Source organism: Carlito syrichta, unplaced genomic scaffold (genome assembly GCF_000164805.1).
Source record: "Carlito syrichta isolate Samal-C Ts95f unplaced genomic scaffold, Tarsius_syrichta-2.0.1 Scaffold302576, whole genome shotgun sequence".
NCBI lineage: Eukaryota > Metazoa > Chordata > Mammalia > Primates > Tarsiidae > Carlito > Carlito syrichta.
Genome location: NW_007246672.1, coordinates 256,403 through 272,802, shown reverse-complemented (window position 1 = coordinate 272,802; position 16,400 = coordinate 256,403). Strand labels below are relative to the sequence as shown.

The 16,400-nt window shown below is 38.3% G+C and overlaps 1 protein-coding gene across 10 annotated transcripts in view; it reads left to right on the top strand.

The window, feature by feature from the left end:
• The window catches only part of DLGAP1 (DLG associated protein 1), a 399,852-nt gene that overhangs the window by 143,520 nt on the left and 239,932 nt on the right, over window positions 1-16,400 (top strand). For all 10 annotated transcript variants that reach the window (XM_008056910.1, XM_008056911.1, XM_008056909.1 and 7 more), the window contains exon 3: window positions 12,618-12,795. In XM_008056910.1, coding sequence (XP_008055101.1) covers window positions 12,618-12,795 — 178 coding nt within the window. The remainder of the gene's footprint in view (window positions 1-12,617; window positions 12,796-16,400) is intronic.

The window sequence follows — 16,400 nt, the reverse complement described above, 5'->3', positions numbered from 1 at the left end:
GTTTTCTGTAGTTCATGATGAGAAGACAGTTGCTAATCTTATTGAGAATTCCTTGTATATGATGAGTCATTTTGTTGTTATTGTTTCTGCTTTGAAAATTTTGACTCTTTGACTAGGATATGGCTAAATTTGCATCACATGGAATGTATTATAATTGTAGTTTGCTAACCCTCTTGAATAAGAAGATGAACACATTGGGAAAGTTTTTAACCATTATTTCATCCCTTTATCTTTCTCCTTTCCTTCTGAGATTCCCATTACATGTATGGTGCTGTGTTTGATGGTATCCCACAAGTCTTAGAGGCACTGTTTATTTTTCTTTATTATTTTTGTATCTTTTCTTCAGACTACATGATATCTCTTGTCATATATTAAAGTTTACTGATTCTTCTGCCAATTCAAATTTGCTGCTGAGCTTCTCAAGTGAATTTTTCATGTTAGTTAATATTATTTAGTTATTACTTAGTAATAAGAATTCATTAATTTAGTTACTACATATTACTTCTTAGTTATTTAATAATAATAATCACTATTATTTTCAACTCCATAATTTATATTTGATTATTTTTAATTGTATCCACCTATGTATTGAAATTGTCTATTTGGTGACTCATGGTTGTTATAATTTCCTTTAATCTTTATGCATAGATTCTTTAGTTCTTTGGGCATATTTATGATAACTTATTTAAAGTCTTTGTTAAGTCTCACATCTGGGCCCCTTGAAGAACATTTTCTATAATTGTTTTTCCCCTGTGTATGACCCACACATTTTTTTGCATATTTCATGATTTCTTCTTGCAAATTATATATTTTAAATACTATGGCAAGTCTTGAATTAGATATTCTCTTTACTTTTTAAAAAAGTTTGTAATTGAAAGATGAAACGTATGCAGAATATCATATATAACAAGTATGTGACTTAATGAATTATTGTAAGGCAAACATCCCTGAAACTGCCATCCAGATCAAGTAATGAAACTTTACCAGCTACTCTAATCCCAGTCACAACTGTCTCCCTCTTCTAAAAAGTAGTGACTATCCTGACATGTATTATAATTATTCCCTTGCATTTATGTATAATTTTATCATCCAAATGTGCCTCCCTAGACATTACACTTCAACTTTCTCACTTCTTTAATTTGACATGTGTTTTGAGTTTCTTAATCTACAAATGTTTTCCTCTATTATTTCTCTCCCTTTCCCCTAATTTTCTTTTCATTGTTGGGTTTGTTTTGCTAAATTGTAACTTTTTGTATTAGATTTGTGCATATTTTATGGTAGTAAATTATAAAATAGACTAGTATCTACATGTTTTATGCATGCATAACATACTTTAATCTTTCTTATTTTTTTGAATATTTCTAGACTACACAGTTTGTCTAAAATTTTTCAAGATTGTTATAAATCTCCAAAAAGTATTCCAGTATATTTATTGAAAAAAATATATAAGTAGACCTACACAATTCAAACTTGTGTTTTGTAAGGGTCAACAATATTCAGTATTATTAGTAATCTAGGGATTATTGAAAGTATATGGGAAGATATGCATAGGCTATACGCAAACATTATGCCTTTTTTTTTTTGAGTTAGAGTCTCAGTCTGTCGCCCAGGCTGGAGTGCAGTAGCACACTCCCAGCCACCACAGCCTCGAACGGCTGGACTCAGGTGATCCTTCTGCCTCAGCCTTCCAAGTAGCCAGAATTACAGGTGTGTGCCACCATGCCCAGCTAATTTTTTGATTTATTGTAAAGATGAGATCTTACCAATTTTCCGGTGCTGGTCTCAAACCTGTGGGCTCAGGCAATCCTCTCACCTCAACCTCCCAAAGTGCTGGGATTATAGGCATGAGCCACCATGCGTGACCTAATGCCATTTTATATAAGAGACTCGAGCATTTGCATGCCTTGGTATCTGAAGAAGGTACTGGAACCAATCCTTCAACATACCTAAAAGCAACTATATTGTTAAGTCTGGCTTTTCTGGGTTCACAAATGGTGAGGCTACCATTCACTCATAGCTACTACGTCATGGAGCTGAGAGCAGGGGAATGGGTGTATTCTCAAGATAACTCATCACAGACCCCATTGGTTTTTTTAATCTAAAATCACTAATTTCTCTTAGATAAATTATTTCATTTGTTCTCTGCTTTTGCCTTTTTTGTTTTTTTAATTTTTTATTTATTTTATTTTATTTTTTTGAGTTGGAATCTCACTCTGTCGCCTAGACTGGAGTGCAGTGACTGCTCCCGGCCACCTCAGCCTCGACCTGCTGGGCTCCAGCGATCCTTCCGCCTCAGCCTTCCAAGTAGCTGGAACTACAGGCGCGCACTACCACGCCCGGCTACTTTTTGATTTATTGTAGAGATGAGGTCTTGCCAAGTTGCCCTGGTGGGTCTTGAACCCACAAGCTCAGGCAATCCACTCACCTCAGCCTCCCAAAGTGCTGGGATTACAGGCTGAGCCACCGAGCCCGGCTTGCCTTTGGCTTTTTTAATTCAGAAATGGTATATTTTGGTTGTTTTGCAAATCTGTTAATTTAATTTCACTCCAAGTTTCTTGCTCATTTATCTCAAATAACATTTTCCTATAAAGCTTTTATGTGCTGACACAAAAACTTGTACACAATTGTTCATAACAGCATTATTCATAATTCCCAAAAAATAAAAGCAACTGACCATCAATGGCTGAAAGGACAAAAACAATTGTGATATATATTCAAACGATGGAATATTATTCAACTATACAAAGGAATGAAGTACTCTTATAGGCTACAACATGGATGAACCTTGAAAATATCTTGCTAGAGTCGAGAGTGATGGCTTGCACCTGTAATCCCAGCTACTCTGAAGGCTGTGGGATCACTTGAGGCTAGGAGTTCAAGACTCTTGAGCCTGGGCAACATAGCAAGACCCCATCTCTGAAAAAAAATTATTTTAAAAAAATTAGTTGGATGTGGTGACACATGCCTGTAGTCCCAGCTACTGAGGAAGTTAAAGCAGGAAAATCACTTGAGCCCAGGAGTTTGAGGCTGCAGTGAGCTCTGATTGCACCACTTCACTCCAGGCTGGACCACAGAGCAAGGTTCCATCTCTGAAAAGAAAAGAAAATATCATTCTAAGCAAAAGAAGTCGGATGCAAAAGTCCACAGATTTTTTGATCCTATGTAAATGAATTTCTAGATCAGGGTAAAGGCATAGAGACAAAAAAGTGGATTAGTAGTTTCCAGAATTAGACGGAGAGAGGAGTGCAGAGTTGGGGGGACTGATTGTAAAGTAGAGAGGAGTGCAGAGTTGGGGGGACTGATGAAAGTGTTGTAAAGTTAGATAGTCATTATGGTTACACAACTCTGTGACTATACGAACAACCACTAAAGTGCTCACTTTAAAGGAGTGATTGTTATGGTACTGTATGTGAATTATGTCACAATAAATCTTTTTTAAAGTTATTTATATATTTGTAAGTGAAAAAAGAAAAGTTTCTGAAAGCGAACTATTTTAGGTCTAGAGTAATGATCAGTTGAATTACTCTCCTGATTCATTTATTCAATCATTCATTCATCTATCCATTTCAAGAGGTGACTCAAACACAGTGCCTAACAAAAAGGAAGCACTCAAGAAAATGTCGGCATGCGAGTTGAAATAACCAGCAGAAGAAGAGGGATATATCTGAGGGTGAGAGACAGGGAACCTGGTTAAGAGAATCAAGATAAAGCCTGAACGGAGGAAACAGTAGAGAAAGAAGTCTTGAAAAAGAGAGAGGGAACCAATTGTAAATGTATATGAGAAGTAAAGACAAGAAAATGTGACGATAACTGGATTTGGACAGTTAATAAAAAGAGATGGGATAAGCCCGGCATGGTGGTGCACGCCTGTAATTCCAGAACTTTGGGAGGCCAAGGAAGGAGGATTGATTGAAACCAGGAGTTCAAGACCAACCTGGACAACAAAGCAACACCTTATCTCTACAAAAAAGCTGAAAATTTATTGAGGATGGTGGTGTGTGTCTGTAGTCGCAGCTACTTGGGAGATTGAAGAGAGAGGATCACCTGAGCCCAGGAGGTTGAGGCTGTTGGTGAACCGTGACTCTGCCACCACACTCCAGCCTGGGCAACAGAGTGAACCCCTGACTCGAAAGAGAGTGAGAGAGAGCAAGAGAGTGAGTGAGAGAGAGAGAGAGCGAGAAAGAGAGAGAGAGAGGAGAGGAAAGGGAAGGGGAGGGGAGGGGAGAGAACTTCTGTATTTCTGAGTTGGTTGGCTGGGTAGATTTGGGTGCCATTCTTCTCAATGTAGAATAAAAGAAAACAAGACAATTTGCGGGGAAAATTATGTGTTCCTTTGGGGATCATGAGGGGTGTTTGGTACTTATGGAACATCCAGGTAGAAATACACAGGACTTAAGTTTAGGAGTTACTGACAGACTGCAAGTAGACTTGGGAGTGGTTAGTGTAAAGTTAGTCATAGAAGCCACTGAGTAGATGAGATTGTTCAAGAAAAAACTGTAGCTTAGGAAGAAAAAGCAAACTGATAAAGTCTCAGGGACTAAAAGCATGTAAGGGCAAGTTAAAGAAAGCGGAACCTAAATGGGAGTCTAGGCAGGATTCCACAAGAAACAGAAAGAGGTGGGTGGGAACAGAATGGGAATGTGGAAGTTAGAACATAAAGGTTCCAGTGAAATTAACTTTAACACTACATAAACTCTTGAAGTCCTAGCTTATCTATGCAATGGCCTTAACAATAGCTTGGTGTTTGATAAATGTCTCAAGTGTTATTATAAAGTAGAAATTACTCAAGAAGCAACCACAAAAGTTAACAATTTTAATTAAAGTTATACTTTAATAAGGAGTGTAATATATTATATGCAAGGTTGCTGAGAAGAAAGGTGAATGCAATTTTGCCAAAGCAGATTAATAATAAAACACTCTACGTTTAAGTCCCGAAAACGAGTAACTGAGAACTGTCACCTAGCAAGTACCATTTTCCACACCAAAGCCCAAGGAATCAAAGCCTTTTAGTTTAAGGAGTGAATGTTTATGAGAATCATTTGATTAAAATGTCATGCCAAAGCCAAATATTTTCATTTGGGAAATAGAGCAAAATTGGATTAACCTTCTGACACAATAAAATGTTTCCTCTGGTTTCTATGGAATAGCCTTATCTTTTAATACTTTCATAAGTCAGAGTCAAAACAGTGAAAAAGAACAAAGCTTAGGGTACAGACAGATCAGTAAGATGGTCCATCACCTCCAGAGATTCTCCCATTAGACTCAGTGATCCAGAATCAGGAGGCATTTCCTTCTCTGGAGGAAAAATATCACAACCATCTGAAGTTATATTTTCAGTGACAGATTACAAAATTAATCATTTTCTTTTCTTTTTTTTTTTTGAGTTGAAGTCTCACTCTGTCACCCAGGCTGAAGTGCAGTGGCAAGCTCATTGCCCAGTCACCACAGCCTTGACCTGCTGGGTTCAGGTGATCCTTCCTCCTCAGCTTTCCTAGTCCAGGTGTGCATCACCACACCCAGCTAATTTTTTGGTTTATTGCAGAGATGAGGTCTTGCCAAGTTGCTCAGGCTGGTCTCAAACCCCTAGACTTAGGCAATCCTCTTGCCTCTTCCTCCCAAATTGCTGGAATTACAGGCATGAGCCACTACACCTGGCTCATTTTCTCTTTTGAGACACTTTGTGGTGTGGATATTACTGTATATTCTCTTCTTAGCCATGGCAGCCTTACTGTTTCACTGAGCCAAGCCTGTTTGTGTCACTGCTTCACAATTATCAAAGAACTTCTCGTCTTTTTTTGCACTTTAAGGACATGATAGTGAGTTCTACCAGCCCCAAAAGGCCAAAATCTCACTCCAGTTCTGATAAGCTATGAAAAGTTAACTTAGTATCAATAATTTGAGGAGAACAGTGGGGAAAAAATGAACGTCATTCATTAGGCCAACATTGCAAAATAATTCATCCAACATGAGAGAGCTAACATTTCTGAATATGCACACTCCTTTCTTTTAAGCAGATCCACTTTCTTTTAGGTGAAGATAAAGTCATCAATGCACTATTTTGGTGTTTCTTTAATCGGGAACACATGTACACATTGTACCCTCTATATTGATAGCTGTGGGCTCTGCTCTCCAAGTGAACAAAAGAGTTCATTTCCTTGTATTTTGTGCTTTATTAATGTATGCGTTGTTTTATCAAGAATGACTCACCAAAGAAGAACTATTCAAATCTTTCTGAATGGTTTCTCTTTGAAATTTTAGAATTATGCCTTTTTTCATAACAAGAGGCGAGGGTGAATGATTGTTACGATGATGCCTCTTTTCCCCATCTCAGCCAGCAGGCACCCATTTTTCAAAACACCAGACTTTCAATTCTTCCTCTGCATATACACCATCTATGAAACAGCCACCCCCATTGCTGCCCTGAGAACTGCTAGGAATAGCATCATCATTTATGTTGGCAATATCATTGCTCTGGGTCAGGTTGCAAAATAGCTAAAGAAATACAGTTGACATCTCACTCTCCGGTTCTAATGGGAAGTGAACTTTAGGTTATACGTGCTTCAAGCTAGGCCTCTTTTTCTAAAATAGACCTCAAAAGGAAAATGAATCCTTCGTTTGTTTGTTGGAATTTTTGGCACGGGGATTTATAAAGTGACACAACGTGACTCACCGTAATAGCACATAATACACGGAAAATATTTGCTTGACCTGGAAGAGGTATCTTCATGTTTGACAACTACTTGAAGGACTCATAAGGCACATTTCTAAAACAGTTCCTCCTTTGTGATAGTAAAATGCATAAAAGTTTGATTTTTTTTTTTTTTTAGTTGGAGTCTCATGCCATCGCCAGGCTGGAGTGCAGTGGCAGGCTCATGGCTACCCCAGCCTCGACCTGCTGGGCTCAGGCGATCCTTCCACCTCAACCTTCCAGGTAGCCAGAACTACAGGCATACGCTACCAAGCCCAGCTAATTTTTTTTTTTTTATTGTAGAGATGAGAGCTTGCAAGTTGCCCAGGATATTCTCAAACCCATGGGCTCAGGCAATCCCCTCACCTTGATCTCCAAAATTGCTTACGCTACCACGTTTGGCAAAAGATTGATTTTGATATTCTATCCTAGATCTGTTTTAATTTGGTTCTTTCCTCAGTGCGATTGCAAAAAGTGGTTGCTTCTCACATCCCTAAGGTTTAGTATTGTTAAGACTATTTTTTGGCTGTTATAAGTCAGTCAGTCTATACGAGCTTTAAGAACAGGTGTAATCTTATACCCTGCTACTAGGAAGACATCTGGCACGTAGGAACTATCTTCACGGGTTGAGGACATGGAGATAGTTGGGATATGTAAATGTATTTTTTTATGACTTTGTATTATTAGTATTTCTCTAATTACTGGCGAGACTGAGCATCTTGTCATATGCTTGGTGACATATAAATATGTTTTCCTATGAAATTGCTTATTTATTTTCCTGTGATTTCCTCTTTATACATTTTGCTCATTTTTATTGTATTGGTTGCATTATTTTTTATTCATATTAAGTCCATTTCAAGTATTATGGATGCAGCCCTTTTGCTGCATGGTGTTGTAAATATATTCTTCTATTCAATGACTATTTTTCTTAACATTGTTGATGGTGCCTTTAGCTGAACAAAAGTCTTAGATGTCTCTGTACTTCTATTCATGAATCTTTTTCTTCATGGCTTCTAGGTTTAGCATCATGCTTCTAAAAATCTTCCTTCATCATATTCCTTCACATTTCTTCAGTCCTCTTTATTGCCTTCCATACATTTTTATGGTTTTTTTTTTCCAGAAAGTTGTGATAAATTTCTTCTTAAAATGTAATCTGTTATATCATGTTAGAGAACTTTACATTTTTAATATTATTTTTCATCTACAGGCATAGTAGGAATTCACTTTTTCCCCAAATGCTCTAACTCCATTATTAAATAGTTGATCTCTGCCCCACTTATTGAATTGTCATCTTAGCAATACACTAAATTCAAATACATACTCAGTTCTGTCTCTGGGGTCCTTATCTTTTTTTTTTTTTTTTTTTTTTTGAGTTGGAGTCTCACTCCGTCGCCCAGACTGGAGTGCAGTGGCTGCTCCCGGCCACCTCAGCCCTGCTGGGCTCCGTCAATCCTTCCACCTCAGCCTTCCAAGTAGCTGAAACTACAGGCGTGCGCTACCACACCCAGCTAAAGGGGTCCTTATCTTATGCCATTGACTTTTCTATTCCATCACTAACATCACACATTTTCATCACTGTAGCTATAAAGTATAGTTGAGAGCTGATAGAGGGCATTCTTCCTTTGTTTTTTAGTTATTTTTATTTTATGACTGTTCTTAAACCTCACCTTCTTACCGTCTTCCACGTGTAATTTTCATGTGTATTCCCACATGTATCTGCTCCTCTCAGTGACCAATGATACTCAGTCCATCTCACTTGTGTAGATCATTGCAATGTTGTAACCACATGGATGGTTTTCCTTCTCTAGTTTTGCCCACTTTAGTCCACTCTCGAAACTGCCTTCATAAGGGAATCTGATTATCTTGAGGCCTCATGTAATTTTTATAACAACTTTACTAAAATATAATGCACATACCATACAATTCACCCATTTCAAGTGTACAATTCAATAGTTTTTAATGAATTCACAGAGTTGTGTAATCATCACCACAACTAATTTTAGAACATTTTTATCACCTCAGAAAGAAACTCTGTACCCTTTCAATATTATCCCCTAGTGTCACCATCTTCCTGTCTCTTCCTCACACAGTTCTCACAGTACAGAAAGTTCTTAATGTACTTTCTGTCTTTAGAGATTTGCCTGTTCTGGGCATTTCATATAAGTACGGTCACATAATGTGTGGTCTTTTGTAATGTATGGCTTCTTTCACTCAGCATGATGTTCTCAAATTCATCTATGTTGCAGTATTATTAATACTTCATTTCTTTTTTTATGGACAAATAATGTTTTATTATAAGGATATACCAAATTTAGTTTATTCATCATTTAATGAACATAAAGGTTGCGTTCGCCTTTTGTCTTCTATGAATAATGCTGCTCTGGACTTCATATGAACTTTAAAATGGGTTTGTTGCATTCAAATAAAAATTTTATGTGAATTGTTGTTGCAATTACATTAAATATATAGATTAGGGGAAATTTTTTACAAAATTGAGTATTTCTTTCTAGGAAATTTGTTAGGTTTTTTTGTTTGTTTGTTTTTTGAGTTGCAGTCTCACTCTTGTCACCCAGGCTGGAGTACAGTGGCACACTCACAGCCACCGCAGCCTCAACTTGCTGGGCTTAGGTGATTCTTCCATCTTAGCCTTCCAAGTAACTGGAACTACAGACACATGCCACCATGCCCAGGTAGTTTTTGTGATTTATTGTAGCGATAAGGACTCACCGAGTTGCCCAGGCTGATCTCGAACCCCCGTGCTCAGGCAATCCTCTCACCTTGGCCTCCCAAAGTGCTGAGATTACAGGCTGAGCCATCACACCTGGCTTTTTTTTCTTTTTTTGCTTTTATTTTTATTTTGTTTTTTATTTTTTAGAGTAAGAGTCTCACTCTGTCGCCCAGGCTAGGGTGCACTCACAGCCACTGCAGCCTCAACCTGCTAGGCTCATGTGATCCTTTTGCCTCAGCCTTCCAAGTAGCTGGAACTACAGGCACACACCACCATGTTCAGCTAATTCTTTTTTATTTATTGTAGAGATGAGGTCTCGCCAACTTGCCCAGGCTGATCTCAAACCCCCGGACTCCGGCGATCTTCTCGCTTTCGCCTCCCAAAGAACTGGGATTGCAGATATGAACCTCTTCACCCAACTTTTTTGCATTTTTTTTTTTGGGTCTTCTTTGTTGCTTTCCATAAAGTTTTATCATGTTTCAAATAAAATCCTGGAGCACTTATTTTTTGTAATTCCTATTTATTTTATGTTTTTGTAATTCTTTTGCTCTTATTTTTCTTTTTTTTTAATTTTTTAATTTTAAAGATGTGGGATACAATTCAGGGTTAGGTATATAAGTGTTTATTATGCAGGTTGATGAGGTGTGTCCCCCCTCCCCTGGCAGTTTCCCACTACTGCCAATCCCTTTCTTATAGTGTTATGATAATTTTTCAAGGTCTGTTTATGAGTGAGAACACGTGGTACCCAGTTTTTTGTTTCTAGAATACATCACTCAATATTATAGACTCTAAGTCCGTCCAAGTTGCTGTGAAGTTCATAATTTTGTCCTTCATTATGGCTGCATAATATTCCATCATGTATATGTACCAGATTTTTTTTATCGAGTCCTCTTTCTGTGGGCAGTATGGTTGGTTCCATGTTTTTGCTATTGTAAATAATGCTGCAACTAATATGCATGTGCAGATATCTTTTTCATAGAGTGGTTTGAGTTCCTCTGGGTATATTCCCAGTAGGGGGATTACAGGGTCATATGGAAGGTTGATTTTTAGATCTTTTAGGAATCGCCAAACTGTTTTCCACAGAAGATGTACTAGTTTACACTCACACCAAGAGTGTAGAAGTGTTCCCTTTTCCCTGCATCCTCTCCAGCATCTGTTGTTTTTTGAGTTATTGATGATGGCCATCCTGACTTGAGTTAGGCGGTATCTCAGAGTGGTTTTAATTTGCATTTCTTTGATGACTAGCGAGGCTGAGCATTTTTTCATGTATCTGTTGGCTGCTTGCATGTCTTCTTTTGAGAAGTGCCTATTCATATCTTCTGTCCACTTTGTAACGGAGCTATTTGCTTTTTTCTTTTTGGTACGTTTGAGTTCCTTGTAGATCCTAAATGTTAGGTCTTTGTCAGATATGCAGTTGGCAAATATTTTTTCCCACTCTCTTGATGATTTCTTTGGCTTTGCAGAAACTTTTCGGTTTGATGAGGTCCCACTTGTCTATCTTATCTCTTATCTCTTATGGTATGGGTACTTGGGATTTTGATCAGGAATTGGTTGCCAGTTCCAATGTTCATAAGGGTGTCTCCTGCATTTTCTGAGGTTCTTATAGTTTGAGGTTTTACGTTTAGGTTTTTGATCCATTTAGAGTTGATTTTTGTGTATGGTGATAGGTAGGGATTTTGTTTTAATCTTCTGCATATGGTCCACCAGTTATTCCAGCACCATTTACAGAATAGGTTCTCCTCTCCCCAGTGGTTGGTGGTGGAGGCCTTGTCAAAGATGAGTTGGTTAAGAAATTGAAGCTTTGCTTCTGAAATCTCTCTCCTGTTCCTTTGGTCTATATGCCTGTTCTTGTGCCAATACCAGGCTATTTATGTTTTGTAATTTCAAAGGGGATTTTTAAATTAAAATTTTATTTGGTAGTGGGAAGTATATAAAAAAGCTGTCAATTTCTATGTTTTTACCTTGTATCTAGCTACCTTAAGGATTTCTCATACTAGTTCTTATGGTTTTCCAGTTTATTTTCTTTGCTCTTACAGATAATTGTATACTCTGTAAATACTCAAAACTTATCTCTTCCTTTGCAATATTTATGCTCCCTATTTCTTTTTTTGTTTTCTAATTTCATTAGCTAGGACCTTCAGAATAATGATAAGTAATAGTAGCTATGTTGGGCATACATCTTTTTTCTTATCAACTTTAATTTTTTTTAATTCCCAGCACTATTAAAATTAAGCAAACTTAATAAAGAAAGAAAAATCACTCTGATTCCATATGAAAACAAACTTTTAAAATTACAGATTTTTTACATTACTAAAATCAAATTGTTTCTGTGCAGAAAGAGGAAGGATGCACACCAAACTGCTATGAGTAGCTCGTGTAGGGCTGTGGAATTCTGGAGGCAAATATAAAAGGAGAGAGAGAATCCCACCTTCTGCTTTGTGTACTTCTGTATAGCTTGGCTTTTTTGCAGCGAACATTTCCTACTTTTATAATTTTGCAATGCATCTTGGAATAAATGTAAAGAGCACAAACAAGATGTGTAAAGACTTATCTTTATATATCAAGATTCAGAGATATGTGATTTTTAATGGCTAAGATTTAAGTTTTGTTCACTAAGTTTAATTTCAACTTATGAGAAAATTAAAGGATGGAGATAAATAATAGATATAGAAGATCAATAGATGATAGATAGATTGACAAGTAGATAGGAAAGAAAGAAATAGAAAGGAAAAGGAAAGAAGGGAGAGAGGGAAGGAGGAAGGAAGATTGGTAAGTAGATGGATAGATACCAATATAGATCCACTCACTATTACTAAAGAATACAAAGCAAAACGATGGTCATAGGGGGAAAAATGGGTCCAAAGGAACCAATTTACAAATCACACAGGACAAAATTCTAGGGTAGGAAAGTCACTACTATTATCTCCCTCCCTGGGATCCCTGGGAAAATGTGAGTGCAGAAATTATCTTATGGGTGAAGAGAATTTTAATTGCTTTCTAATGTCGACAGACCTTGATGATTTCCTGTGAAAAGCTTTCCTTCTGAGAGACACCATGTGAGAGTTCAATAATCACAGGAGGGTGTCTATATTACTGGCTACAGTATTTAGGGCACCACACAAAGGATGGCAGTGCCACATCTTATTACTGCCTACAGATTGAATGCTGCCTAAATGCACCTCTTCCCTTGTTCTCTTCCAGGATCTCCAACGAGCACTCACCCAAGCTCCAAATCCGGAGTCACAGTTACCTGAGGGCAGTGAGTGAAGTCTCCATCAACCGGAGCCTGGACAGCCTTGACCCTGCAGGCTTGCTCACGTCACCAAAGTTCCGCTCCAGAAATGAGAGCTACATGCGAGCCATGAGCACCATCAGCCAGGTGAGTGCTGTCAGGTCAGCGGTGTCCTGGGCTATTAGCTGCAGGAGGGTTTGTAAAATCTGGGAGGACATGAAGTGGGGAGGCACTCACCCAGTAGACCATTGATGGATCAAACACAAGGTCTAGTCAAATGTTATTAGATAAAAAGCATTCGTGTACTCAATTACAGCAAGCCCTGGCAACAGTGGCCCACCAGGATTCTCTGCAGGTGGATAATGCATAATGGAGGGGATCCTTAGAAATCCAGCTGGTGGCTGGGCATGGTGACTCAAGCCTGTGATCCCAGCACTTTGGGAGGCTGAGGTGAGCCTGAGTCCACAGGTTCGAGATCAGCCTGGGCAACTTAGCAAGACCTCATCCCTACAATAAATCAAAAAATTAGCTGGGTGTGGTAGCATTTGCCTGCAGTTCCAGCTACTTGGAAGACTGAGACTGAAGGATCACCTGAGCCCAGCAGGTTGACACTGAGGTGGCCATGAGCATGCCACTGCACTCCAGCCTGGACGATGGAGTGAGACTCCAACTCAAAAAAAAAAAGAAAGAAAGAAAGAAAGCAATTCAGCTGGCACCAGCAAACTTGTCAGTAGGGAATTGATGGTTGAGGTTGCAGTCGTAAAGATGCTTGAAGGATAGAAGCACAAGCTAGACATCACTGGAAAAACTAACACAGTGTCTAGTCATAAAACTACTAGAGTACTAAGCAGATCATCAAAACTGGGACTCAGGCACAGGTCACAAGATATGATTACCTCAACTAAGTCCTAGGTGATCCTTGCATCTTGGTAATGAGATAGAATCCCATTTCTAAGGACTGGTACACAGGACTGGGAATGAAAACTCAATAAGTGTGACTGAATACTGCCTCCAAAATATTCAGCTAAAACTCTCCAATCTCTCCCATCAGAAATCTCAGAGAGTATCTGAGAAGGCTGACCTCCTAAGCTCTGGGTCAGAGAAAACCTGGGACTTTAGAGGAGTTGACCCTGTAGTTTTTGTGGTCACCAGAAGAGCCAAATGTGTCTTGGAGGCTTCCTCTGGGAAACATAGAGATGGATATTTTTTGAAATGACATTAAAGGCTCTGAATATAAACTTATATCACAATTTTTAAAAATAAGTACCACACCATTAATTCAGCTTCATTTATTGAGCAAAATACTGGGCCAGATTTTGCAAGTTATTCAATGATGAGTAGTACATAATACTTGCTCCCTCCAAAATTGACAGTCTAATGGAAGGCATATAAAAGCTCTACCACAAACATTATTTACTCAAACATCACAAAACCACTCTGAGGTAATGGGACAAAAATGAACAATAAAAGCTACCTTTTATTAGGAACATACTGGGTTAAGCCCCATGCCAATTGCTTCATGTTTTTAATATTAGTGTTTGTAAACAAATTAAGATTTGTGAGGCACCAGGTGTTAAATGGGACTTTCCCTGTGGTCATAGAATTGTCAAGAAGATAAAAAAGCTAAGGTCAAAAAGATATTAAGTAGCCAGGAGTCTAAAGAGAGAGCTTCTGGGAATGATTATGCATTTTAGCAAATGTGCATTAACAAATATACACTGTTAGAAATATTCCAAGTAATTCTAATAAAATAGTATTTGATCTGAACTTTGAAAAATGCTAATATATAGTATATTCAAGGAATAGCGAAAGCTCTAGTTTGGTTGGAGCTTTGAACACTTGCAGAGGCAGCATTGGGAGATCCATCCTGAAGACTGCCCCAGAGACATTTTTTGTGAATGGTCTTGTATGCCAGGCCCAGGGAACTGGATGTTATTCATTAGGAATGGGATTAAATAAAAATTAGTTAAAACTTCAGCTTTTGAGCAGGCAAGGGACATGATGAGAACTTTAATGTAGGATAATTAATCTGGCAAGAAAGCGTAGGAAAGATTGGAAGGGCTGAGAAGCTAAAGGCAGAGAGGCTTGTCTGGAAGACGTTATGATCACTGGAGTGAGAATTAATGCTGTTGATGGTGGTGGTGATAGTGGTGGTGATGGTGGTACGGTGGTGGTGATAGGTATGGCAGTGGATGGTGGTGATGGTGATAATGGTGTTGATGGTAGTGATGATGGTGGTGGTGGTGGTGGTGATATTGGTGGTGATGGTGGTAATGGTGGTGGTGATAGGTGTGGCCAGTGATGGTGGTAGTGACAGTGATGGTGGTGATGGTGATAATGGTATTGATGGTAGTGATGGTGGTGGTAGTGGTGGTGGTGATATTGGTGGTGATGGTGGTAATGGTGGTGATTATAGGTGTGGCAGTGATGGTGGTAGTGACAGTGATGGTGGTAATGGTGATAACGGCATTGATAGTTGTGATGATGGTAGCGGTGGTAATGGTGGTGATGGTAATGAAGATGATGATGGTGTTGGTAATGGTTGTAGTGATGGTGACAGTGGTGGCAGTGATGGTCATGATGGGGATGGTGATTATGGTGGTAGCGGTAGAAGCGGTGGTGGTAGCAGTAATGGTGACAGCAGTGGGATAGAAGTGATGGTCTTGGTACAGTGTGTTGCTGGTATGAATGAAACAATATAACATTGAGAAAAAAAAGCTGTGAAATGGTAGGCTGATCACTGAAGCGCCTGACTGTCAGAATGAAACCCTGAAATAGGACCTGTGCTTATCAAAATAGAGCTCCCGCTCTAAATTGAGTCTTGAAGAGCAAAGTCAGGGACCACAGGGCAGGCTCCAAACAGCACAGTGGTGAGAGAACAGGGAAAGCTGGCATGTAGGATTTTAATACTGATCCATTGTGTGTTTTCTTACTTGACAGAAATCTTCAAGAGTATGCATACATGTGTGCTAGTTAGTGCTTATTCAGGTATACACATCCCAATTCTCAGGGAGATGATTGGAGCCTCATTTTGGTGCACTTTGGAATTGTTTTAGTCTTATTTTTTCACAACAAATAACGTTTAAAACTTCTTGGAGCATATCTGTATCCTGCATGACCAAAGGTCACAAAGTCTTTGGGAATTGTCCAATGGTCTCTTAATCCAGCTGTCATGCATGCAGAATACATAAGTGTATTTAAAACATTTTGTTTGTTTATACACACACACATCTAAGCAAGTTATATATGTGTATGTGTGTATATATATATTTTTTCATGGCTTTTATAACTTTAATATGCTTAAAACAGGAGAACATTTAACAGGACACTATGCCTATGCAGCTGACTACTTTTAATCCCTATGCTCTGAATTTGACCTTCATTAAGACAACATCACTTCACAGTCACAGCTTAGTATGATATCAACAAATCATTGCACAGACACATAGGAAAAGTAATACTATCTCAGGTCAAGTGCTGCAATCCCATGGTATAGTCATTTGGCCTTCAGTAAAATACAGAAAGAATAGCCAACCTAAATGGATTTCTAATGATGCATCATATTTCTAGTTCCATATTCAATTTTCAAGTAACACGGTATCTTTAAGAATAATTTCAAACTTCCTATTACAGTTGCAACATTGTCATTATTCAAAGAAGACTAGTTTCCTCTTCAAAGCAATACTACATATATACTCTAGAATTCTCAAACAAGGGTTGACTTTTATGATGTTAGAACTATTTTCTTCAAT